The sequence below is a fragment of the Sebastes fasciatus genome, chromosome 1, assembly GCF_043250625.1.
Source record: "Sebastes fasciatus isolate fSebFas1 chromosome 1, fSebFas1.pri, whole genome shotgun sequence".
NCBI classification, from domain to species: domain Eukaryota; kingdom Metazoa; phylum Chordata; class Actinopteri; order Perciformes; family Sebastidae; genus Sebastes; species Sebastes fasciatus.
In genome coordinates this window covers 33,547,335-33,575,072 of record NC_133795.1, presented here as the reverse complement: position 1 = coordinate 33,575,072, position 27,738 = coordinate 33,547,335, and the positions used below count along the sequence as shown (strand labels likewise).

Below are 27,738 nucleotides of genomic sequence, written 5' to 3'. Positions count from 1 at the left end.
GAATGTCTTCGAATATTTCTCACCGAAGCTTCGAAGCCCCAAAATTGGTATTCGGAACAGACCTAACACACACACACATATTTATTGTTTGATTATATGCCTTAAAGTTCTCCATCTACATACTGTAGTAGGGCTGCAACCAATGATTATATTCATTGTCGATTATTGTTTCGATTAATCGATTAGTTGTTTGGGCTACGAAATGTCAGAAAATGGTGAAAAATGTCCCAAGATGACGTCCTCAAATATCTTGTTTTGTCCAAAACTCAAAGATATTCAGTTTAGTGTCATAGAGGAGGAAAGAAACCAGAAAATATTCACATTTAAGAAGCTGGAATCAGAGAATTGTGACTTTTCTTAAAAAATTACTTTAACTAATAGTTGACAATGAATTGATTAATCATTGCAGCTCTGGTGTCTACTTTCTTGTGGTTTGTTTGCCAACAAGCCAGCAAGATATTTGTCCATGCTTGTAGGCAGACATTAGCTAGAAAGGTAATGTTTGCTGTGACTCGAAATGAGTGGCTTTGAAACTATCAACACTACATTTTTCAATTAGGGGTAAACACTGAGCAGCTGAACAATAATCTTGCTGCATTTTCCAGCTCTGAGATTAGCCTGAAAATGAAAGCCATGTGATTTCACTCTCTGTCACAACAGCTGGAATATGTAATATGTTTTTTTATTAATATGCAAAGTTCGTTTTGAGGACATAAAAAATAAGTTGTTTGAACTTTTTCCACCCTTTTTTTTTTTCTCCATCAACCCCCTGTCATGATCTTTGATCTAGCTACCCTTTCATCCCCTCGGCTCAGTCTTTTTCTCAGCATTTAATCTGTCAGTAAGAATCTCTACTTTGTCCCTTTAGAAAATCCATTTCTCTCCCCGAGTAGCCCACACATCTTTTTTTTCCAGGTCTGTTTCTCCAGCTGCCTCTCCCTCGGTATATTTCCTCCCTCTCCCTCTGTTAGGCCACCATTTCTCCAGGACCGTATCTCTTCCCTAGCAGCTTAATGCAGTCCCCCTGCTCCAAAAAAGCCATGTGTCTTCATGTGTCTTTCCTTCCTCTGTGTTGGCCCAGATGGATGGGCAACACAAACAGCCAATGAATCAGAGTGAGAGATGTGGGAAGGAGGGGGGCAGGGATATATCATCTATGCTGGTGGCTGGAGCCCAAGCAGCTTAGAGCACTGGATGAGCATAGTGAGATCAGCACAGTACAGCACAGATAAGCTCGGTACAGGCCCACACAACACAGCAAATAACACTACAGCACGCAGGCCACAAAGACACCAGACGAGCTGACGACGTGAATGCGGCCCTCTAATGTTATTGCCATTGTAACCTTGACACGAAATGCATCACATGTTGGGCCATTTGTCAGCGAGCCTTCAGGCAAGGTCAGGAACCATAAACACAACTCTGTAATGGATAGTGGCATGTGAAGTGCCTCCACAAGGTCTACAGCCTTAAACAACACACAATAGAGTCTATCTGTGTATGCAAACGGCGTACATAATGGTGCAGGTGATAAGTGTAATTGTACGAACAGCCCAACAGCAGGCTGTGCAGCTTGGTGATGTCTCCGCTGTCCAAGAACCCTGACGGTGAAAAGGCGTGCTCCCTGACTGTGAACTCACAGTGCAAGAAGACAGCAGGGGGAGAAAAAAAAATAACAAAAAGCTCAGCATGAGGCGATTAGGATCTTTAATATTCATAACTGTTCGGTTTGCTCTGTTCCAGAGGGGAGCAGTTTAATCACTCGAAGTCATGTTATTTCTGGGAGAATGACAGCACACCGGGGACGGACAGCGTCATGCTGTGGTGGTGAGTGCCAACTCGACACCGGGCCGCCTGATTGCTGCAGCCAGTTAGGCCCTTCCACCGAGCATTAACTTAAAGGGCACTCGACGCACCGCGCTGTTGTCTGTGTGATCTGGAGGGACACTCCAACGCAGCCCCACAATGTGTGTGTTTGAGTGAGAGGGCACTCGAGAAAACGCGACACGGTCTGTACATGTGATTGCAGCCCCTGAATCGAGGTACTCAACATGTTCCAAATGACCCCCTCAGCTCGGTTTCTGGGAACGCTTAAGTCACCTTGGGGACCAAAAGACTGTGAAATGACTCTGCTGAGGTCACTTAACCTTCTCGGAGAGACTAACGCGGCGAGGGAAGACCCTCAGTACATTTTTACAATGATTGGCTGCTGTGGACGGTGACAATCATAATGGTAAGCCACTAAGCTCTGTGAAAAAAGACGTCTAAATATAGAACAGCTTTCTTAAGGGTCCTTCCCACATTGTTGAATTAAATATTCAGACGCAGCATCACTAGAAACTACATCTAGTGACACATGGAGGATCAGGAAGAAGCATCAGTAATGGCATGTTTACCTAGTAGGGCTTGGACGATTCACTTATCCATCCATCCATTATATGTAACCGCTTATCTCATTCGTGGGTCGCGGGGGGCTGGAGCAGATCCCAGCTGACATTGGGTGAAGGCGGGGTACGCCCTGGACAGGTCGCCAGACTATCACAGGGCAACTATTCACACTCACATTCACATTTAGAGTGCGATTCAACTATCTCCAAATTCAATACTATAAAGTATTGCGATTTGATGTTACGATTTATTGAGATTTATGCTCATTTTTTTAACACTAGACAAAAATATCTAAATTGATATATTAAAATGTTTGATTTCCAGTATGTATGTAGTCAGAGATGTCCTGAAGTCAAATATATCAGTCATTGTCAGGCATTAATTATTACATTTTTTTCCAGCAACCCAAAAATTAAAGAATAAAGACATTTCCCTCATAAATTAGTGGTATTTTCTTTTTAATTTATAAGGGACATGTGATGTTTTATACTTCTGGTGAATATAATCCAATCAATCTTATTTCCATATATGTATTTTGTATAAAGTTCCATTTGTTAACACCTTATTTTGAAAACCGGACGTAGTCACACGTGTGTACACTCGCTAACTTCACCAAGTCCGTCTCTAGCTCTCCATGATCAGCTCCATCGGGGCCGTCTGAATGCATTTAACATAAACGTCAGTATATGGGTGTTCTAGCATCGGCTGATTTGACCACGGAGATGAGAGTGACGGCTGGCTTGATTGCACGTTACCGCAAAACGATAATGTTTCCTGTCCATAACAGAGTTAGCTTGCAGTTTTAGCCGTGATGTCAAGCTCTGCTTTTCCTGACAATGTGTGAAACCCAAAGTGTTTCCATCCTTTACAGGATGGGTAATGTTTACCATTCCGGATTTAAAATGTGAGGGTGCAGGTCGGATCCACGCAGACCGTTTCGGCTCACTGCGGCCGGCTGCTGTTTGTTTTGGTTGACGGATACGGAACGGATATGACGTCACATTACTCAACCTACAACAATGAAAGCGGTAGCTTCCTTTTACCTCTGCATAGACTCAAATAAAACAAATATATCGATTCTGGCATTAAAAAAAAAAGAAAAATTGCGATACATAGATGAATTGATTTTTATTTCCCACCCCTATTACCTAGAGACAGTGTAAAGCACGTACATCTGTGGGCAGTATTACTTCCATGGTGTATGAAGACATATTGAGGACATAATCATTACAGACATTGCATTAACAGTTGAGTGAAAACTGCTGTTTCTCACAGTTGCTGACAAATGACATCAACATGCCACCACTGTGTGCCTTAAGAGCTGCTCAGTGTGCTGTAGTAGTGCAGAGAGGTGCAGTGTCATGCAGCAGTTGGTCCATTAGGGGGCAGCACACTGAACGTACCAGTGAGCCCCACCAGCAGCAGCAGCAGCAGCAGCCAGTGGAGCCTGTCAGAGTGAGAGCAGTCTGCTTTAAGCTCTTCATTCTGTCTTCTCCACTCGGCCGGGATTAAGGCCAATCATAGAAATCACTGAGTCAGAACCGTCCCACAATAACAGATGGAGGGACTTTCCACTCCAGAATTTTAAAACATCACAGACAAACTCACTTTCACTTCGCCTCGCACCCTCGCTGCTGCAACCGCCGTCCCCCAGCTGGGTATTGTAGTCCTTATTAGCTAACTCTGACAGAGGATCTGCATGGATGGGTGGGAGACCCTGTCTTTGTTCTGCGATCCAAAGCACCCCGTGGCAGGCCCGTTTGCAGAGGCTGTGTGTGTAGGGCTATTGTAGCATGTGCTGAGATAATCCCTGCCTTTGTTTCCCCCCTCCCCGATAATCTTCCCCCTCCACAAACGGAAATGTTAACACTTTCTTTTTCGCAGCACGTTCGCAACTCCGCTTTGCTGTTTCCACGGAGACCGGATCTGGAAGACGCGAGCTGTCACCTACCCGCGGCAGCAGCAGCAGCAGCAACTCACCAGCTTTTTTGAAATCAAACAGCAGCTTTCTGCGCTCCACACAGGCCCACAGAAGCACCATGTTTTCACAGTAGATTGCCAGCATTGTGCTGAAGCTTCTGTGTGTAGTTCAATGGGACAAGAAAGGCAGCTGTCTTTACTGTGGAACAATACAGCGGCTCTCCGCAGCAGCTAAACTCCCTCATTACTGTTCTTCAGAGCTACACAGGAAATAATCAACCTTGATCATAAGCTCTTGTGTACTTATCAGTCGACTTCTAACTTTATAAAATGGATATAATCAAAATACGATTATGTTAGAAGCAATGTCACAGGAGCAAATGAGCTAATCTAATATATTACTGACTGCTGAAGTATCTCCATAAAAACAATATTAATTCTCTTCTAATTGGGGCGCTTTTTTTTGTTTCATTTGAGATACTCCATTCAAAATAATATGCATTTCGCTCATTAAACCACAGAGCCTTTGAAGCTAAGTGGCAGACTCATCATAGCACAGAACGGGGCCAAAGACCATTGTGCTGCACATTATCATTCACTGGAGCAACTACCATCGTAGATTCAATTAAACCTCCTATGGGACGAATGCTACAAACAGCTTCACCACATCATTTACTCACAGGCACACATGTACACGCAGGTCACGACGCACATATCCAGCGCAAATTTAGAAGACGTGAAGGTCGAACAAGGTCGCTGCGGGAGCATCGCAGTGAGTCAACACCACGCAGGTCTGCAGCCCTGACTTTCTCGCAGGTAGCAGAGTGTCTAGCGCGCAGGGGGCCAGCAGGGGGCTCAGGGTGAACGTGCAGGCGGAGCGGTGAGTCCAGGATCAGCTCAGTGACATGTGGGTGTCTGGCTGGTTGGGCTCACTGTCCATTGTTTGACAGATAGTCACAGACATGCCCAAACTGCTGCCCGGCCTTTCCTGCTGTTACTGGCATCAGTCGGACAACAGAGGCACAGTGAGAGAGGGGAGGGAGCCTAAAGGCGGCGTTTACACAAACAAATAAGATTCAGACGTCTTGTTTCTCTAGCGGCCCATAAGGCATCGACCTTGCAAGTGACTGAGAAGGAGAAAATTGCATACCCATTGTCTGGAACAAGCAATAGCTAAAAATAAATAAGTCAAAAAAGCCAAGTGACATTCCACTAGAAAGAGAGAGAGCACATGAGTGCTCTTATAGTTGGTACATCTGTTAACAGGTCTGTGCGATTGCCTGGATGACCTGCTTGTTTTGTCCGTCTCCTCAGCCGGCTGAGTGGGGAGGAGCAGAGCGAAGCAGCATCAAGATGCAGCACAAATGTCTCCTTGATCAGAGGTGAGAGCGATGTACTGTATACACACACACACTCTGCGACACGAACACAACAGAACCAGACTGCGTACACTCATCCACAACAAGCTGCTATCTGTGTCACGTCTTGACAAAAACTCTAGTTATGCCAAAACACACACATTATGTGAAAACACACACACACACACAACATACGGCATGAAACTCCTCAGCATCTCGTTTGGAAGACGAGCGTGATTGTCCCGGCATATGCGCGTGTGTTTAATGCACATAAGACACACTCTCAATCACCATTGGTCACATATTACACCCACACAAACTTCATTGCGCACACTGTACACTCGCAATCAGCCCTCACTAATCAACATGCAATCAATTATACACACATTTTGTATTCTCTGTGCCCTTTTCTTTTGGCAGGCTCAAACTGGCTGCTGAGCTTGGATGCAAATACAGTCGGAAAGGGTCAGATGTGAGTTGTTGTGACAAATTAAAGATGGGTAGTGGGGGAATCCCTTTTTGGACTTTCACTGAATATTACCGTAATGTGTGATCAGTGATTTTGTAAGGACAGCTGTCACTGTTTTTCTGTTATATGCAGTGGGCAACCTCTGGGTCTGAGAAGTGAAGCCAATGCTGAAGTGCCTTACACTGTCATTCTCTCTAACAGCCAGCAGGGGGCGACTCCTCTGGTTGCAAAAAGAAGTCTGATTGTATAGAAGTCTATGAGAAAATGAGCCTACTTCTCACTTGATTTATTACCTCAGTAAACATTGTAAACATGAGTTTATGGTCTCAATGGCTAGTTTCAAGTCTTCTTCAATACAGCATGATGTTCATTTAGTAAATGATGGTCCCATTCAGAGTCAAATAGACCATAAAGCCGGGTATGCTTTAGGGCGGGGCTACCTTGTGATTGACAGGTTGCTACCACGGCGTTGTCCGGTCTGGGAGTTATCCGTGTTTTAGTCTTACAACTTTAACCCTTTCACAGTGTGTTTTCAGTTCATCAAAGTTAATTGTAACATTTTGGTCGCCTAAAAATTTCGTATTCAGCGTTCCGTTGTTCTTAGCTCCACCCTCTCGTGTCACTTCTGGTTGCAAAAACCAAGATGGTGACAGCCAAAATGCCGAACTCGAGACTTCAAAACAACAGTCCACAAACCAATCCATGACGTCACAGTGACTATGTCCACTTCTTTCACATGTATACAGTCTATGGTTTATATCAATACACTACAATATATATATATATTAATACATACTGTACATACAACATTGGAGTTGACAAATATGCTGCTTTATACAAATATATGTATATATTTATTATTAAAATCAATTAACACAAAAAATGACAGATATTGTCCAGAAACCCTCACAGGTACTGCATTTAGCATAAGAAAATATTCTCAAATCATAACATGGCAAACTGCAGCCCAACAGGCAACAACAGCTGTCAGTGTGTCAGTGTGCTGACTTGACTATGACTTGCCCCAAACTGCATGTGATTATCATAAAGTGGGCATGTCTGTAAAGGGGAGACTCGTGGGTACCCATAGAACCCATTTACATTCACATATCTGGAGGTCAGAGGTCAAGGGACCCCTTTAAAAATGGCCATGACAGTTTTTCCTCACCAAAATTTAGCGTAAGTTTTGAGTGTTATTTAGTCTCCTTCGTGACAAGCTAGTATGACATGATTGGTATCATGGATTCCTTAGATTTTTCTAGTTTCATATGATGCCAGTATCTGCACTCTAGATCTAAAACTGAGCCCGCTACAACCTCTGAAAGATAGATTGCATGAATGTGTTAAAGAAATTAGTGGCGTTAAAACGAATTTTATCACGTTAGCTTTGACAGCCCTAATATATATATATATATATATATATATATATATATATATATACACGTCTAAACTAATATAAGCAGAAGATTCTCCTCACGAGTCTTGAATATATCAGAGCTCAGAGGATTTAATGACAGCTTGTTTAGTGTGTTATGTTATATATACTGTATATATCTTATGGTGCATGTTTGTACACAGGTGCATCATCCTCTTACCTCCAGGGCTTTCCTCTTACTGTTGAGCAGCTTGGAGATGTCCCGTGCCACTCTCTCCACCAAGTCCTTGGGGTTGTTTCTCTTGATTTCAAACTGGCTCTTCTTCTCATTATAAATCTGCAGATGGAGAACACAGGGAATCAGAGGTCAGATTACGGAGCCATTAGTTTAATTAAGAAGACCACAGAGGAGCGGTTTGATTATTCTCAAGGTAGCACACAAGATGGTAAACATTTACTGTAGAGCAGGCAGTATGCAGCCTGGCGTTATACCCATAAGCCTCAGCACTGTAGCAGAATTAAACACAGAACAGAGCCCTAATGGCAAAGCACTTAGCTAGCCAGCTGCAGTCTGGCAGTCAGGATCAAATTAAATAAATGCAAACTCCAGCAGATCCTCACTGCTGGGTGAACACCTTGTATCTCCACAATGTTAAGTCCTTTGGAACTAACACAAGCAGTCTTATTTACAGCTCGGCAACAACACATTTTGTGACTTAATCCAACAGGTCACTGAAGGCTACCCTAAACCAAACAGGCCGGAGAATTATTGCAACCTATGAATGCCCATAATCCCCTAGTTAAAGTGCAAGTAGGAATTACAACACTTTCACTCAGAAACAGCAATATATCAAGCGCTCTTACTGGGGCGTTACCTGAATGAAATCAGGTAAGACCCAAACAGACGCAGACTTGGCAAACCACAAAAAAAAAAAAAAAAAAAGTAAGAGAAATGGGTTTGGGATGCCACAAGGGACTGGGATGTTTGGAAAGTAGCATCCAGAGGCAGAACGACAGATGCTTGGACCGCTGACAGAGGAAGGTACTCGGGAAATTAGTCTGCTCCCCTTGGAAGAATTGTAAAGGCTGAGTCAGCGGCCCGAGCTCTATAGGATCTGTAGTCTACAACAGAGCACCACCCGAGGGATTACCACTTATCCCGCTGCCCTAAGACACCGCAAGACCCACTTTCACACCATAAAACCATTTTGTATAGTCCTTCTGAAGAAAACTGAGGAAAAGCCTGTTGTTGTTGAATATTTTAAAGCAATTAGGGTCTTTTTAAATCTTAAACGCGGGGCTTAAATGCTGCATTTACTCAGGTTGTGTGTCTAGTTAACTGCCCTTAGTGTTAGGTACTATAAATACACTTCTTCAATCATTTACTCAAGCAATTACACACACTTTAAACTCTTCATACATGATGATATGACGCAATGTACTTCACAGAGAATAACTACAATTGAAAATCAGTGAAATCAAGAACAAAAAGGTACATGTTAAGCTTTAGTTTAAGTCTGAGTAGCAAAAGCAAGTGTGAAGACACAGCAGCTAAAGGAAGCATCAACTAAAAACCTGATACTTAACATTGAGAGGTGAGGCGCAACACGGAAAATGTGACTGACAGGCAGCTGGTTTAGCCTACATACTGGTGCTGCAGGTATTAGCACTGGCTGTAAATCTGCAAACTGTATAGTTAATATGAGTGAAATCTTGGATTTGAAGAGCTATGAATTTTTAGGAGGTTGATTTCAGGTTCCTTTTGTTCTCTCAGCAAGGCCTGATGTTGCTTTCATCAACAGCAGTCTGTCAATAAGCATGTTGGTTTTTCTCAGGTGGTCAAATGTTTTTTGTTATATTCCTCATGTGTGGTTCAAAACTTGTGAGTATTAAAAATCTATTCATCTCCTTCACCGAAGCTCTTCTCAGGCCTGAGTAATATGCCAACCACGCAGTAGATTAATGCCACAGATTTTAGTTAATGAAGGAGTCTAGTACAACATTAGCTGGCAAAACATAGATGTAAAACTGTGTGTCATCTGCACAGCAATGAAATCTAATAGCACGCTTACGGTTGCTGCTCACTGAGCCTCACAGCATGACAAACGCAGAAAATAACTCTTTGTAATGAGAAATTCCACAGAGATACAATCACAACTTGTGAGCTAGGCTGTAACACGTCTCCCGGGAAAAAAGTATAATGGTCAAACCATATCAGATATAGAGCAATCAGATATTTAACAACCTTAAGCTTTTCATCATCGTGTGTATTGCATGTCAACTAGACCAGAAACTTCTGGAATAAGCTGTTTTTGTTTCAATGTTGAGAAGCAGAGGTTAATAATGTTTGTCCCGTGCTGCATGATGTCACTGGTTGGTTTTTATTTGCTGAAGTGACACAACCAGACATAACCATTTCTCCTGAAGTGCGCAAATGTGACTTTTATTCCAGTTACAGAGATCACCACTAGCAAATTTGGGCAAAGTTTGAAGTGAAACAAAGCAAAGCCTGACTATCTGCATCAATTGTTGGTTGAGCTGACGGCTAGCAGCTAACGGTGCTAACAGCAGGAACGGTGCAAACACTGGCAACCGTGCTGACAGAGCTAAAAGTGGCGACGCCAGTGGGGCACACACACTGGGACTCACGTGCACTAACATGCATGCACTAACCAGACCGGCTATGTAAACAAAGCACAGAGAAACTCAGATTACAACACACATAAGAGCGACTTCATTCTCTGCTCAGGTAGACATTACTCCTCTATATCTTTACATAGCAAATAGTTGTTTGCTGCTCTATTAATGATCTGAATTTCAAACCACCTTTAAACAACCAATAAAGCTCGGGACACCCTATGCTTATTTTTGATTTGCTTTGATGTGTGTACCTGTGTGTGTCTCTGTGTGTGTGTGTGTGTGTGTGTGTGTGAGACCATGACATCATTTCTGCAGTGTCTAATCAAGGAGAAAAGGAGACGGCTTTTGCAAGAGGGCTGTAATGGAAACACAATTGACCTGCTTTAATAAGAAAAACATGATACCTGCCCTTTGCCCACACTTTCTCAGAGACACCGAACACCGTCACTACACCTGCGACGACACACGGCTTCACCACCTGCAAACAGATCTGAATGTATCTCTTGCTCTTTTGAAGTTTTATCTTTTCTCAGCGAGGGGTGGCGATTCGGCACGTGGCAAAACTCCATCTGTTCATTTCAATATGAATGGGCATGTAAGTTTGGTGCCGCTGGAGCGGCAGAGATGTGAAATTGAGGATGGCATGCAGAGTGGCCCCGACACGCAGGGTTAATTCAAACCGCCTTTGATGTCTGTCTGTGTGTGAAATGAGCTGGTGGTCCAGAGTTCACACAAACACACGCCGGCGCACACATACACGGCCGTGCGCGCGTATACACGTGTTGTAATCATCACACCGAAGAACTCGAGAGACCACTCGTGTAGCCACATGAATCCAAACACGCAGGAAATACCTCCGCTCATATCACGGACTGAATAGCACCAAAAACACCGATGAAAGCTCAACTTTACTGTGTCAGGGAGTCTTAAATCCATTGCACTCTTCAGGATTTCTCTCCTGAGCATGCCCAAACATTCACTCACATGCCATCCACATCCACATGACAATGGAAGCTAAGCTGCCTGTAGGCAAAACAGACTGCTGGCTTACACACACAATACCTATGTAAAGCAGATACTGCAGCTTTACAGCAAGAATAGTCAGAATGAATGAATGAATTTTAACATATCAGACTGTTTAAGATCTCAGTAGTCTGTAACCTTCATAAAAATAAAACAAAATCTGCATTCCCAAAGTTCCACAGTCTTCACACCTTTACAGTCACTAATGTGATTATATGCATTTAGCTTGAATTCAATTAGACCGACTGTGTCATTTACAAGTATGTGCTGAGTGATAGCAATTACAGTGTTGATGCTAATTTAAAAAGAGATGTCATATATAACTGCAACATCGACAGACCACCACATCTAAACTGGCAAATTAAAAAAAGTAAACAAGAAAACAGTCTGAGTGCAGAATTATTAATAAACAAACTCTTGGATTTCAGTTTACTGGACAAGCTGTTAAGTTAGAAGTCCGGCCAATTATACCGAGCCAACCACCGTTTCCATGATTATAAACAACAAGCTTATGTAAGCAGTAATCATTGATTTGTTTTGGTGGTAGCATACTTTTAAACCTATTTGCAAATGAAGCTATTAATAAAATAACACTGCAGCATTAACAACGTGCTGGATTGAGGGAAAGCTGCTCAACAGTTTGATGTAAACAGTTTGAAAACGTAAACTGTAATATTGGTTGGGGGAATGGAAATGGTTTTCATTATCTTTCAATTTGACTGTGAAATGGCACATACTAGAAGCTAATGATGTTCTCTGTGTCTCTAATCAGTCTAACGTGTGATGGTGAGTCTCAGGCCTTTTTACTACATCCTGCTTTGAGCTCCATCAATATTTTATACTGGCCTGCGTTTATGACACTCTTCCTGGTCTATAAGTTTTGATGGTTAAAAAAGGATAAAACAGGCTAACATGTCCTTGTCTGTTTTTGTAAAACTGATAATGACTGACGGAGCAGAGTTGTGATTGTATCAATACAATCAATGTGACAATTTTTGGACAAACTGTTTGCTGTTCATTTATGCATTTTGTGTATAATGTACAGTGTTGGGAAGGTTACTTTTGATATGTAATCACATATTACTAGTTACCCTGTTGAACATGTAATAAGCAATGTAACTATTAAACTACTTCACGAAAGTAATATAACTTATTATTACAATTGTTTACTTTTTGATTACTTTTCTAACAAATGTTTGAAACTTGGCAATGAAGCTGCATGTTTTCTCAGGTTGACATTGAGCATCTCCATGTTTACACTGTACAGTAATGTTTCTATGGTAATCGAGTTAACTAGTTAATCGATCCCAAAGCAACAGAATGAATGTTATATTCTACACATAAGCTTTTTACTAATTTCATATTTTTTCTCAGTAACGAATAACAATTCCATCATTTCCTAATTTATTTACGCAACGCCGTTACATGTTAACTTGTCACTCCTCAACACTGGTAATGTAACTCCTCGAAATTCCGTTTATATACGAGGGCTGAACAATTTAGAAAAAACATACAATTGTGATTATTCTGATATTGCGATATGATTTGTGATATCAGAGGGAATGAAAATTTTTACGTCATTATTCCCATTTTCATTGAAAAACATCAAAATGGGATCGGTACCGAACAAAGATGTTTTCTTAAGTCTGTAAAATATGATGTGGAGGCCAGGACATCTCTGCAGCATCACAATATTTAACTTAAAATGGTATTTTGACACACATGTCGCCTTTAAAAAATATTGCGCCTCCTGCGATTTGAAAATTGCAGTAGGCCATATTGTGATTTTGATCAAATCTTGATTAATTGTGCAGCCCTATTCATCCATCCATCCATCTGCAACCGCTTATCCCGTTAGGGGTCACGGGGGGGCTGGAGCCGATCCCAGCCGACATTGGGCGAAGGCAGGGTACACCCTGGACAGGTCGCCAGTCCATCGCAGGGCTGACACATAGAGACATACAACCATTCACGCTCACATTCACACCTACGGGCAATTTTAGAGTCCACAATTAACCTAACCTGCATGTCTTTGGACTGTGGGAGGAAACCGGAGTACCCGGAGAAAACCCACGCTAACACGGGGAGAACATGCAAACTCCACACAGAAGGGTCCCAAGCCGGATTCGAACCTGCAACCCTCTAGCTGTGAGGCGCCAGTGCTAACCACTGCACCACCGTGCAGCCCCTGTGCAGCCCTATTAAATACTAATAATTTGTTTGGCCAAATATGTTTTGAGAGAAACCTAGTTGATGCCTGGATTACTGTATGTTCACTGTTTTTTAGAGTAAAGTAAGTGCTACTATTTTGTACCACACAAAATTTGTAGGCAGGCAGTTGAGGGACGGCTGGTGTTCAAACCACAGGACTTTGACACCTGAGTTCACATCCTGAGCCCTGCGTGTGGTTAGGTTCAGAAAACAAGAGCACTCTGGTTAAGGGTGGGGAAGATCATGGTTTCTATTGAAGGTTAATAAAATGAACTGGTCCTGTCTCGTGCTTCAACTCACTTTTGAATTTTTCAAAGTTAAACCAAGACCACAGCATTTCCCCCAACCTTAATCAAGTGCTGAAACATTATCATGAACACATTCATCATGCTTTAGTTGCATTTTACACACACTTTCAGTATGAACATTTAGCAGCGATACTTTCGTTTCCTCGTTATGCTTATTAAATTGTAATTCAGCTGGCAATACATTTTTTTCTCAAAACGTATTTGCTGTTAAAAAATTAGTGGGATGACAAATGTCATTTGTAGAAGACAGGGTTGGGTACACTGAATGGATGAATCGTATGCGTTTGCAAATATGTGCGTGCATGAATACACATGCATGAGTATATGTGTAACGCAGCGATTGTAGTGGCGGAGCACAAATCCCATCAAACAACGAAGCCCTGGGAAAAGGGCCAGAGGCGGAGATGAGAGTGAGTCTAGTTGGAAGCCAAAGAAGAGGGTGGATAGACCGAGCAGAGAGGGGGAGCTTCTCTCAGTATCGCAGGTACCGTCAGGGCATCCTGTCATCCCAGGGATGATAGAAAATGTGTTTGGGACGCAGTAAACTCAATATCGCACCCTATTCTTTCTCTGATAATACTACAATGCGAACAACAAATCTGTGTTGAAATCGTCAGGGTGAGAGCTAGTTAACGTTAGCTGTTAGCAGCCGGTTAGCAGTACAATCCTGCACGGAGCGAACAGCTAACGTTAATGGAAGGTATCATTACATTATGATGCATTCAGGCTCTATTCCGTAAAAATTAGTATTAGGGAAAGGTACGTTATAACGTTATCATGGTGTGTTCAAATGTAAGCTTGTAAAATGTATTTATTGTCAAGAAACTTGTTGTTTGACGGAGATGTTTTCACAGCAATAACAAAAATATATATTATGGGAATTATGACCTGTTTAATTTCTTAAAATGCGTATGTAAACGGTGATAAAGGAGTGTATGTTGAAGTCCATGGGATTTATTGTTTTACTTTTGTTTTTTACTGTATCGGTATCAAAATGGTATCGAGAATTGCGGAATTTCACTGGTATTGGTATCAGCTACTAAATTTCTGTTATCGTGATATCCCTAATAGGTATGGGTAGAGTGGAAACAGCTCAGCTTAGTGCTGGAGTTGAAAAAAGTCAGAACATGTAAATCTTTGAGTTCCTAAAGGCTCAAAGGCTGTGCTGGGTTTGCTGCTGTTGTAAATGTGTTAAAATAGCAGTAATTATTTATTCATTAATGTTAACACAAAGACCTCAATAAGAGTAAACCGAGGTGTGTATTGATGCGTGCTAACACAATGACTGAGTGATACTTAAAACGAGCCGGCAGGAGAGAAAACCGGAGCCGGAGAGTAAACTATCTATCCTGCAGAAATAGCCTGTGATGTTTCACACAGCCAGATAACAAGCTGCTGTTGTGTAAGGTCCAGGCCAGAAGATGGAGGGGAGGCGAGAGGAGGGGAGGGGAGGGAGGAGAGCTGAGAGGGGAGCTCTCTCTCTCTCTCCTTTAAAGGGAACTTCTCATGGTGGGAGGAGGGACCTTCAACTCTCCCTGCACACCGTCTACAGGCAGAAGGAGCCATTAAATCAAGAAACAAATGGCACTGATCAGGCCTCACATCATCGTCCGTCGTGAGAGGGAGGGGGGTGGGGGCTGACATCAGCTTTTACAAAATGAGGAGGGGGGTTGTGGAGTGAGAGCAGGGGTGATGTCTAGTATAGCGCTGGGCATTTGAGACAGATTATTGGAAATTTCTGTAGTCAGCGATAGTGAGTAAATCCACCAGTGCACTTTATAGAGATATGTGTTTGTTGGGGCCGGCTGTCTTCTTTTTCTAGAAAGCAGGAGGTTTGCAGAAGACATTTGGCATTGTGTTCAGCCTGCATACAACATCTCCCTCAAGTCATAAAAGCAAACCTGTGCAGATCAAATATGAACCAGAGGCTTCAGTGATGTTAACGTCAAAAAAAAAGAAGACTTCCCGCACACACACACACATTCGCAAGCATGCACACGTACACTGGAAGCACTAGAGGCAAGACGGTCTGTGTTGAACTGAGATAAACCTGCAGCCAGCATGAGGTCAGCGGGCCGACTGATGTAGTGTTGACCACACAGCACAAAGATAGACACACAGAGTGAAGGGCAAAAGGAAAGGGAATACAGCAAAAAACATACTTGTTCAAGTAAAAGGTTCAAGCTCAAATGAAAACTGGATCAATCCCACACCCATTAATTGGCACTCTGTCTATCCGCCCTGCTTCCATGTGTGGGTATATTGATCAGGATGTGCGTCGCTCTCAGGTTTCCAGTAATCAAGAGCAGCAAACAGCAGCAGGAGGAGGAGAGGGCGTGGAGGCGCGGCAGACAGATCCTCGGAGTGCAGAGTTGTAAAGTGCCAGGCTGAACCGACCGAGGGGTTCAGGAGCAGTCATGTGCACCAGGCTAAATTATTCATGCTGATTACTCTTCTTATTGAAATGAATTTGAAAGAGTTCAACATATGTTTCATGGCATCGCCGTTTAAGAGGTTTGCTAAATTGAAGCTGTGACTCTGTGCCAATTTGCAAGTGTGGTGGTGGAAAGTAACTAAGTAGATTCACAAGCACTGCACTTAAGTTTAGAGATGCACTGCACTTTTATTCAGATTTCTGATTTTTTTAAAAGTCTCACCTGCCTATTCTAATTGTTGCCAATTTCCGATTTTCTTTCTAAGAACTATAATTGACAGCAAGGCTCCAGATTAACTTTTTATTTTTATCACCGCCCCGAAAAACAAATCCCGAAAAATTATTTCAACCATCCCGAAGTCAGCGTAAACCATCAACGAATTCTAATTCTGTTACTCTTTGTTACTGTTAATGTCATCTACAGTGGTTATTTGTATAAAAATACACAATTCAAATGATTAGGAAACAAATGATTGTATTTTATCTAAATACTTATTTTGATTAAAAAAGATTTTCGCATTTTTAGTTCTAATTATATATTATAAGCTGCTTAGAGCTAGTGTTAGTGTTAGGGAGTTAAACAGATCGTATGTCTCTCTCTATTATCACACGTTCACACGTGCTACACACAGCCTCATGCGAGGACGATGACACAAACTACCAAAACACCATATTCTGCTAAATGTGATTTTATATCATTAAAATCTCATGCTTCTGAAAACAAGTGAAAACATTTTGTTAATTTGTTGAAATAATTTCACTTTTTTCCCCCAGTGTATCTTCACTTTAAAACACTGATTTCACAGGATCTTGATTAAGGAAGGTCAATCCAGGAGTGAAATCTGACTCTTGAAAAATAATTCTTGAAAATATAACTGATTAGTGGGGAAAAAGTAAATTTATCTCAGAGTAAAATTATCTTAGAGACTACAGTAAAACTATCTTTAAAAGATCAACATTTTTTGCAGTGCTCATACAAACGCACTTGGGAGCTTATGTCGTACAACCTCGCCCAGTGAAATCTTACTGATTAATAATGCAGGAAAAAAGCGCTGCGTCACATGCGAGCATGACGTCAACTTACCGATCTCATCTGCTGAGTCCCGGTGACGTGCTGCAGAACCTTTTCCAGCTCCTTCTCGATGCGTCCGGCCCAGTGAATCATTCTGGAAAAAATTAAATTAGACATTTTCAATCTGCATCACTCGACATTATCACCTGAGCATGTCATCATCATTCATTTCTCTTGTCAGTGGATGTGAGTGAGTGTGTTTGTAAGACAGTGTCAGAAAGAGTCACTCCCCATCTTTGTATATCTCTCTTTTCTGTTGTCAAACTGCCATACAGTACTCTCCCCCCATTCCAGATCCCTATCTGGACGCGTCCCTGTCCAACCTCTCCTAATGTCTGGGTTAATCATCAGCAGCTTCCCTCCCCATCACATCTTGCATATATCTGGTCGGCCCTGGCAGGACCGGTAGCGAACGTGCCTGTCTTGGCTCGGCTGGGATCAGCGGCTCTACAATAAAACTACTCAGGTCTGACAGAAATGCACCCTAAGCAGGAGCTGATCTCCGTTAGACGGAGCCAAGTTTGGAATTAAGAGATCAAACGGCTCAAGCTCATCACTGTATATCTCCCAGCAAGCAACAAATGACTTAATGGATCAAGATTTTCACTAGATCATTTTAAAGCAGCAGGGGCTAACCTGCCAACCTGGATACAAGCTGAACAATCCACATGCATGGCCAACGAGAAATTCTCTACTCAAAAAAACATTATGAAAGCTTATCTTCCAGCAATCAGATGAATACATTCTGTAATGCGTTTGCGAGCCAACCACTGACTCCATGCCAACCTTTTCCTTTCAGCAGCCTGCAGATAGCTAATCACTAGCATCAACAACACAACACAGTCGTTTGTCTTTTAATATGATGACTGAAACAAATGTCATCTTTAAATGTCAGATTGGCTCAGAAGACAAGAGGGAAGACAGATTTATTAAATTTGCACAAATCTGCCAAGTAGTGACAGCGCTCGCCATAATCACAAAGCCGGAGCGGGCCTCATCGGGAGAGTAACAGCAGAGCAAACACGCCAGGCGCACTGGCTGTGTTTATAGGGGACGAGATTAAGAGCAAGCAAGAGGGCCTCCAAAAGGATGGTGCAGAGCGGGACCGCTGGGGAGAGGCCGCCGACTATGAAAAGGTCACCTCGATATGAAATGAAAACGAGCTTACAGTGAGAGCAGAGCCGAGGACGACGCAGTGATACTAACAGTGAGGGACAATACCTCTGCCCCAAGCCAGGCAGACTTCTTACGCAACTTCATTAGTCTACATACACACATACTGTGTGTGTGTATGTATAAATATATATACACAGACACACAGCTTTGACAGAATGACATGCAATAAGAGGATCATGTTATGTCTCATATTGTAAGTGTATGTAAATACACATATACCATAGAGCTGGGCAATCTTAAACACTAAATTGGCTTTTTACTGTATTCATGAAATATTTGATTCACACTTTTTATGTGTGGATGATATTGACTATAATGTGGACTTCATGGCCAAGCAGGCTGACAGTTTGTTTTTTTATTCAAGTTACTACGAGGAACTTTCATTTTGTGTTGATTTTGGCGGTCCCTGTGGACAAAAGCGGTAGTGTTTCTGAGCGCCAGAGTCCCTTTAGAAAACCTCTCATTTTACTGCAGCAGGGTCTGACAGTCTGCCCCAGGCGGTCCTGGTTCTGGTCTCCCCGTGCCTCCCTTCCCGCCAGCGTGCCCATCAATACGGCCTGGGTCTCCAGCAGCGTGGGCGAAGCTCTGGTCCTGGCCGGAGGAAGAGTCGCTGGTGCTGGGCTCTCCACCGGGCTGGTCGGGAGGCCCCGCTGGAGTTTGAGCTCAAGGAGTTTCTGGTGACCATGCAGGATTTTGTCAGATTTTGCGCGGAATAAGACCTAGTGGAACCGATTACAAGCATTAACAATAACTATAATGAAATAGCCAATCTTCTCGCTGATGGTCTTCTTTACTTATGTAGGTCATATAGAGCAGTCGTTCCCAAAGACTGGGTCGGGACCCACAGGTGGGTCACAAGACATTTTATTAGGGTCGCAAAATAAATTTGCAGAATTTCTTCCATTGTGTTTTATTCAACATTTATATCCGCAGTACACCTCTGAGCCACATGACGCAGCCTGAATATTCGTATTGTTCTGATAATTGTGGCCTGCTCATAACATTGGATCTAATATGAAAGGATAGCGTTTATTCTGTTTCTTTTACTGATGAGAGGAAAAAGACTAGAGCCTGTTAACTCCACCTAAATGCATTTATTGGGTCTCTTTTATAAAGTATTTAACATGTTTGTATTGCATGCATAAAACAAAGTTGGGATTTATCAAACGTATGTCTCTTTGAAATGGCTGATTTACATATTCCAAGATAATATAAGGCGATGAGGAAATGGAAGTAAAAATGGTCAGGAACGTTCATTTATGCACAAATTCACTCTTCTCACGATTTATTGATAAGGCCTATTGCGAATTGGGTCGCAAGGATTTATCCTTTCTAAAGAAGTTGGTGCTCAGAAAAAAAGTTTGAGGAGCACTGATAAGGAGGCATCAGTAATTAATTGAGACCATTTCATAAAAGTTCCTCATAGTAACTTTAACAGAAAACCTGTATTTGTCTTAATTGGATAAATATGAGTTAAACATTTCCCCATGTGATATTGAATACTTAAATAATATCAAAAGGTATCATTAAAGATAATAAAAAGTGATAGTTACGGCAATATTAATTTTCCCCATGTTGCCCCACCCCTGTCAGACAGTTAAGAAAATAAGTTTGGATGGACGCCCTGCGTTGTCAGCGACACACCGTCATTCGTTCATTCTGATGCAATGGATCCAAGTGCAACGCTGAAATATCGTGAAGGGCAAAAGGTGGACTATTGACTCCACTAACATCATCCTTTAAACTGTATCACAATATCGTGATAACAAAATACTCAGACGATATTCAGTTCCATATCACGATAAAATGATTACATCCAAACATGCACCAGCTGTACAGACACACTTGCACACATTAGCCTCATCACTCCTCCTTCCTGCTGTTTCCATTTTCTAAATTGATTTCATTACAGTGAAAACGCCGTCTGATGACATACTTAAATATGCAGACTTAATATCCATGATCCAGTGACAGGCAGCAAGAAGTCGACCTTAACACAACTGACTTGCATCAGGCAAGATCACATTAAGTTGACCCAACAACATCTGTAAAATGTTGTATGATGACTTGAGATCTATGTCGGACTAATTGTAAATCAAAAGGAGAACAATACTCGACAGTCCCAAATGTGCAGAACTCTCCATTCAGTACCAACTACAGAGATATCAGGAGACGCTTCTTAGGTAAATTATCTGCACTACTGAGGCCTGATGTTCACTGAAGCTATGATCCCTCTTAAAAACAGAGGAGTTGTCAATGGGCACTACATGAAAGCCGACCGATGCTCTCTGGCTCTTTGTAGTCTGATGTAGTATATAACATCTTTGCTATTCGGCATCTTTTGTTCTTTCTGTGTATTATGATTTATGTTAGAGAAACATTACGGGGAAAATGTGACGAAATTAGTTTGGATGGACGACCTGTGTGTCAGCCACACACACCGCCACCACGTTCGTTCTGCTGCAATGGATCTCATCATTCCAAGAGCGACGCCGAAATATCTTTAAGGGCAAAAGGTGGACTATTTTCGTATGTGTGCAAACAACAACATTTGGAAGAAATTGCTCTGAGTTTCATATAATGTAGACTCAGCTAAGTGATGATATTTTGCATTCCTGAAGAAGATTGTACATTTAGATAGCAGTTATCGAAACAGGTTTCCTCCACATAATTTAGAAATGTGGAAATAATTTCCCCCATGCAAACACCTTATTCATCTACACACACACACACACACACACACACACACACACATGTGCACTGCAAAAAATTAGACCAGGCTTTTAGGTGTCAACGTGTAGAAAATGCACACTTTAGCACTGCTGTAAAAATGAGCTATAGGACATTCTGCCCTCTCTTATGCACACATTTCCTCAGCTAGACCTCCAACACACACAAGCTCCAACTGGTTTGTGTGTGTGTGTACGTGTGCGTGTGTGTGTGTGGGCATATACACCTGATGGACGGCCACAGCCGCTCCCCATACACCTCAATTAGGTAGCTGGCAACAACTGGCAAATAGCACAGGATGTGGGTGACACAAAACCCAGTTTTTAAAACCCCAGAGATGCCTGAATATAACATAGGTTACCAGACCGACACTATTTATCTCATCTAATGAGATTAACCCGGTTTTATTAAAACAGTAACTGTATTCAAGCACAGTTACAACAAATAATCGAAGTACTTCTGAAAAACATTAGGTGTATTTGGAGAGGAGATATTGCTGCAAGATTATAAACAATGCATTTTAATCATTGAATACAGGTGTAGATTTATAAAATAGATATTCAAATACAATAAATATAATTTTTAAAATCCATGTGAATTTGTTCGCAAATCCATCCAGACAAACCCCTTTTCTTTATGGTGCTTAACTTAATCAATGATGCAACTAATTGTCCTTTTAAGTCAATCAACAGTAGGCCTAATATAAGATAAGTGATTTTCCTGTGAAAGTCACCTTGGCATTCAGGAATAACAAAGCGATCACCCAGAGGATGCCTCAGGGAGGAAATCATGTAAGATTCTTCATTTCTGTGAACCTGGTTGACTAATCACCACTACAGGCTGCATCATGTTCACATCAGATCATCACGTCATCATCACGTATAGACTAGGATGAGGGACTCTGGCTTCACTGGGTTTAATACTGGACTGAAAAATCTGAAAAATGTCATTACAAACTAAGCAACGGTCACTTAAAAAAAAAAAATTTTTTAAAAAAAGGCAAATTGTTTGAATAGTTGGGAATAACAAAGCTGAATAAACTGCTGCGTGTGCAGACGTTATGTTTCAGTCTGCCTCCGTGTGTCATCCAAGGTGAAATTGTCCCATTTCAGAAAGAAACTGCGCTTTAAAATTCAAATATTATTTCAAAAAACTATTTCCCCAACAGGTGAACACTGGAAAAAAGTCCAACACTATAGTTTACACCCAGCTGGATGCTCAGCTTTCTGTGCCTGCATGAGGTCACCTGGATAAAGCAACACACTGCCATACTGGCCTCAACTGCGTCTATACATTTCAACTATAAACATTTCTACAAGACTGTTCACTGCAACAACAACAACAACAACAACAACAAAAATGATGCTCCATTTGTCCTCCGTACTGAGTCATGTATAGTTTTGGGAGTTTGTGTGAGAAACGATCTGAGCTGCAGGGACTTTCACCTGAAGGTTCACCATGAGACCATGGAAGAAGCTATCACGCGTATTAACTAATTGGTTTAGTCTCTGAATCAGAATCATCCTGTTATAAAACACCAGTGTATATCCTGCTGTTGCTGCTGTGGGATATAGAGGAGTATTTCCACGGTGCGTGTGCAGCAGGATCCAGTGGAGGACTTTTTTTTAGTCTAGCCTCACTGTATAGCTCAGCCTATCCATCATCATGCGTAAATGGGATATTCTCCCACCCCATGCAGCGACAGCAAAACAACACATCCACTGTTATTATTATTATGATCATTTTATTTCTATCCCCATATGGATGTCCTAATGAATTCTTGCTCGCTTGGTTTATTCACCTACATGGCACCTGTGCATTCTCCCTACAGCTGACTATGACAGATTGAATAAGGCTTTTGGGTATTAAACTATAGCTGTGTTGACCATATTCAAGATTCAAGAGTTGTATTCGCCATTTGCACCTATAAATAAGTACATTGGATTTCTTTACACCAAGTCAGCTTTAAGAAAATTTAAAAAATGTAGAAAAGGCACAAGGTAATTACAGTACAAAAAATAAGTAGCACATTCAACTACAACAAAATAAATAAATAAATTATTAAAATGTAAAACGCCCTCAGTGTAGTCGATAAATAAACTAAACTACCCCCTGCATAGGAGCAATGACAGATGACAGATTGGATAAGGCTTTTGGGTATTAAATGCTGCTGTTGCTGCTGCTGCTGCTGCTGCTGCACACAAACAACAACAACATTATGAGAGCAGACATTCATAACGTAGCATCAAGAGACAGGAAACTGCGTCTCCTGTTGTTTGAACATCATGGACAGCAGCAGCAGCAGCACGGAGGTAAACGGAGCTGCATGTGCATCATGTGCAGGCGGCTCGGTGGGGCCACCTGTCCTAGTTCCTGGTTCCTCCACTCCGCATCCAGGTTTATCACCCCCAAAACGGTGCAGGGTACTTACGTGTAGTGTTGTGGGAAGAGGTGGGTCCCGTCTGTCGGCGTGGAGATGCATATGATAAGTACAGTTTGCATTGTGAAGAGGCAGAAGATACCGCCATTTTCCATGAAATATTCAAGAAACTGAGGATAAATAAATAAGAGAGAGAGAAGGAGGACCGGAAGGACACAGTCTCTCTCTCTCTCGGCGGCTGAGCTAAGAATAACCCGTAGAGAAAGTGTGTGTTGGTGGTGATGGGTTGGTGGAGGAGGCTTCTGCACACTTCAGCCGGGCAGTGGATCAACCTCAGTCAGGGACGCACAGAGAGGACTGGCAGCTGAAGAAGACACTGGAGACCAGAATGAGGAAGATGCTCTGCTGCTGCTGCTGCTGCTGCTGATGTGCCCGCCTGCTGCTGCTGCCTGTTTGCGCACTCGCTGCTGTCCTCCCTCCCTCTCCACCGCCGCACATTTGCTCCTTTTTCTCTCTCCCACTCTTTCCAATGTAACAACCATGCAGAGTAAAGCTCAACACCACAGTGATAGGGTGTCCTCCATCTATCCCCCCGGTTTTCAAAATAAAACCATTTCTTGTTTTGAGGGCATTAAAGGGACTGTTTGTAAGAATCAGAAATGCTTGTTAACAGCGACACCTGTGGCCGTTAAGTCAACGAAAGTCAGCGTCGGGCTCGCACTTGTGCTCGTTCTACATAGACATGAACGAGCATCGCTCAAAACAGTGAGACGACACACGTCAGCTAAAACCACAATATCACTCTATATTTCACCTGCTTGGCAGTAATGTTAGCTGACCAGACGGAGGTCTCTCCATGAATCAATGCCGATCCTAGTTATCGTCTCTGAATGTGTTGTGCCCCTTAAACTTAAACAGAGGAAATAGTGAGAGAGAAGGATGAATAAATCACAAGTGGCCACTTACCGCTTTATTGTTTTTGTATGGTATTGGCATTTCCAACTGATATTTGAAAACCTTTCTAAAAAAATGTAAGCCTCCGCTAGATATCAGGAATTCTTGATGTAGGATGCGAGATGCTACTCATCTACTGTACTGCTCTTTGATGTATCCAGGTAGCCATTTACATACTTGCGACACCATCGCGCACTCATTTTCATAAAGCTTAGTGGTTGTGTCCGTTGCAGTGAAGGAGAAATCAAGTAAAAAAGTTAATACAAATAAAATAAAATCTACAAAGGGAGGGAGAATATCAAACGAACTATTTACATATTTACAAGCTATAGGAACACCCTAATCCAGAAAGAGAGTGAGAGAAAAGCTCAAACAAACTATTTACATATCAGAGAAGAATCAGAGAAATTATTATTCCATAGCCTACTGTGTATGTATTATAGAGTCAACTATTTAATAACTAAAACATAGCCCACTGTGTATGTATTATAGAGTCAACTATTTATTAACCATCTAAAACTACGTATTTATTTATCCATTTCTGTATGCACAACTGTTTCAGAATCAGTATCTATTTATAAGAATGTAAAGTTGTGTGTATTATATACAATATAGAAGACATAACCATAGAAACTCACTACAACTGAACTCCAACTCCAACGGCAAGCAGCGTCTTCCTGCCTGCCCCACACCTTCTGACTGCCTGCTGACAGGCTCAATAGAAGTACTCTGCATATGTGCACTAGTACAGTGTAAGTAGAAACGTGGGGCTTAGTGCTTACCTAGAATGATCAACCAAGGGCTATCAGGAAGGGTGAGGGATGTCTTCACAGTCGCCGCTGTGTCTGACACCTATATAGGAGACAATAAAGGCATTGCAATTCTAAGTTAATGTTAATACAATTAAACAATGCTTTAACTATAGTTGTCATCAATTTTCCTTTTTAAAGAAATTATTTTTAAAATCCCACTGAGCTCCACTCATTGCATTTCAATAATTTCAATGTCTTAATCTGAAATAAACTACATCAGTTATACTCACATCTGCCTGCAAGATGAGGACATCTCTCTTCTATTTGAAGCACCCTGCATGCTCATGTGAGCACCCTGCTTGCTCAACAGTATTCTCTCCATCATCTCTACATGTCCTGATCTGACTCAAAAGATTACCAACTACACAACCTTTATGTGTTCTTGACAAGTGTGATGAAAAAGTGGATATCACAGTAAACATTTTACCACAATTTGTGAATGGACATAAGACTGGTTTCCCCTCTTTAGTGTGAGTCTTCAAGTGAGAAAATAATGTAGACAAACTGTCACATTTGACAGTACAGAAATCGATGTGGCATGATAAAACGTCTAATGTTAATGTCCTTATGCCAGAACATCCTTCCCTCAAGCTTGACTCCCTCTGATCTGGGTGATCTCTATATACATGGCATTTTAAAGCTGTAACTTTGCCGAATGAACGGTTACAATCGTGGAAAGCACATTTAAATGTGATGTGTGGGGTGTTTTGGTGAACTTTCATATGCCTAACAAAGGCATATTTAGTACCACATGCATGGCGGCAAAATTGACAGTTGAACATTCTGGAAACACAAGAGAGATACTGCCTTGTCTCCCTTTTAGATTGCTGCTACCTATTAGTAATTATATTGAGAATTTAAATGCTGACTAAGCTAAAAACCAGCTAGCTAACGAGCTAGCGCTAGCTAACGCTAGCTAACGAGCTAGCGCTAGCTACCGTGAATATAAGATAGACTACTGATGTTTGTTACCTGTGATACTAATGAGTATTGAAATATAGACGAAGCTAAGAACAGCTAACGACCTACCGTTAGCTAACTAATGTACATCCATGCAGGAGCATGCACTGTGTTAGCAAAGGTACAATACAACTTGATAATTTGACTTACCATGAAGTAACGTAATGTAACCACTGGAGTTTCCCTTCGTCTGGTCTGACGATCAAAATGGAACTGGCGGTGGTGAAAATAAGAAGTGTTTATCCAAACTGCTGCTGTTTCTCCTCAAGTTGCACTGGACAACAACGATGCTGCTGCTGTTGAGCTGTTGAGCTGTTGACCGTTGAGCTGTTGAGCTGTTGACCGTTGAGCTGTTGACCGTTGAGCTGTTGAGCTGTTGACCGTTGAGCTGTTGAGCTGTTGACCGTTGAGCTGTTGAGCTGTTGACCGTTGAGCTGTTGAGCTGTTGACCGTTGAGCTGTTGACCGTTGAGCTGTTGACCGTTGAGCCGTTAAGCTGTGGCGCTCAACGGTCAACTCGAAAAAAATACGCGCGAGAACTTAGAAAAATAGCCGTTAATTTATTTTCCCGAGATTCTCAGCGGCAGCAGCAGATTACTGTGAAAAGATACACTTGACCGCTGGGATCATGGGAGCAAGCGTTCTGACTCCCAGAATGCATTGCTTTCACAGTAATATACAGTAAAAGCATGTAACTTAGAATCTCGCTGTAAACTTACATCGAAGTCTTACAGTGCAGCTTACATAGCAACAGCGTTAGCTAGAAACTTTCAAACATAAGAGTACAAAATGTGCACTTTTCCTCTCTAATGAACAACAACGACGTATAACGAATTCTTAACAACATGTGTTTACAACGTTATAGTGCTTTGTGGACGTTATTTAGCTTAAACAGGGGAAATAGTGAGAGAGAAGGATGAATGAATCACACACGCAGCTCTTCCCTTCACTCGTCTCTGTATTGAGTGAGGAAGAGGAGCGCGATCCCCCTACTGGAGCCCCGAGGCATTACCAACAGATCAACGCAAAATCAACCCACACACACAAGGATCACCTATCTGCATTATTCCTCTTTCTGGTTCACTGCATATGTGCTGCATAGTCTCTACAGTGACCAGTATTGATGCATATTTACATCCAAAAATTAAATGACATGTCCTGAAAATGATACAGTAATAACTGAGACAACAAAGAAATTAGCCTTTCTCTAAATAAATGAATTATGCCTGAAAAATTAATTATTCTTGCATTATTCTTGCCTGTCACACCAGCAGCTCCTACAGTCTTCTCCAGCCACAGCTCATTAATTGAGGGCAGGGGAGATGCAGATTCGGCGGGACAGATCAGATCTTTGAAACTTTGCGACGCGCCGTATAGTGCTGGTGTTGCTGAACTGTGGAAGCAAGATAGCCGGTGGGCATGACTTGGATGGGGACCTTTCAAATCCGATCGCATCGCGTTTGGTCCTCCATCCCGGCCCCGGCCACGCTATATCAGAGCAGATAACGTGCTCCAGTAAAGGTTACGAC

At 42.0% G+C, this 27,738-nt stretch overlaps 1 protein-coding gene and 1 long non-coding RNA gene across 2 annotated transcripts in view; both read right to left on the bottom strand.

The window, feature by feature from the left end:
- Positions 1-24,026, bottom strand: part of LOC141776932 (voltage-dependent calcium channel subunit alpha-2/delta-2-like) — a 70,774-nt gene extending 46,748 nt beyond the window's left edge. Inside the window, exons 1-4 of the mRNA XM_074650795.1 lie at positions 23,917-24,026; positions 23,536-23,793; positions 17,211-17,292; positions 7,731-7,847 (exon numbers count right to left, since the gene is read on the bottom strand). Coding sequence (XP_074506896.1) covers positions 7,731-7,847; positions 17,211-17,292; positions 23,536-23,793; positions 23,917-24,026 — 567 coding nt within the window. The remainder of the gene's footprint in view (positions 1-7,730; positions 7,848-17,210; positions 17,293-23,535; positions 23,794-23,916) is intronic.
- A 432-nt stretch (positions 24,027-24,458) lies between these two features.
- LOC141773204 (uncharacterized) lies at positions 24,459-26,772 on the bottom strand. Its single transcript, XR_012595034.1, has 3 exons — positions 26,361-26,772; positions 25,221-25,290; positions 24,459-24,614 (listed from the first exon to the last, which is right to left on the bottom strand). It is a non-coding gene; the product is annotated as an uncharacterized LOC141773204 (long non-coding RNA).
- Between the last annotated feature and the right edge of the window lie 966 nt (positions 26,773-27,738).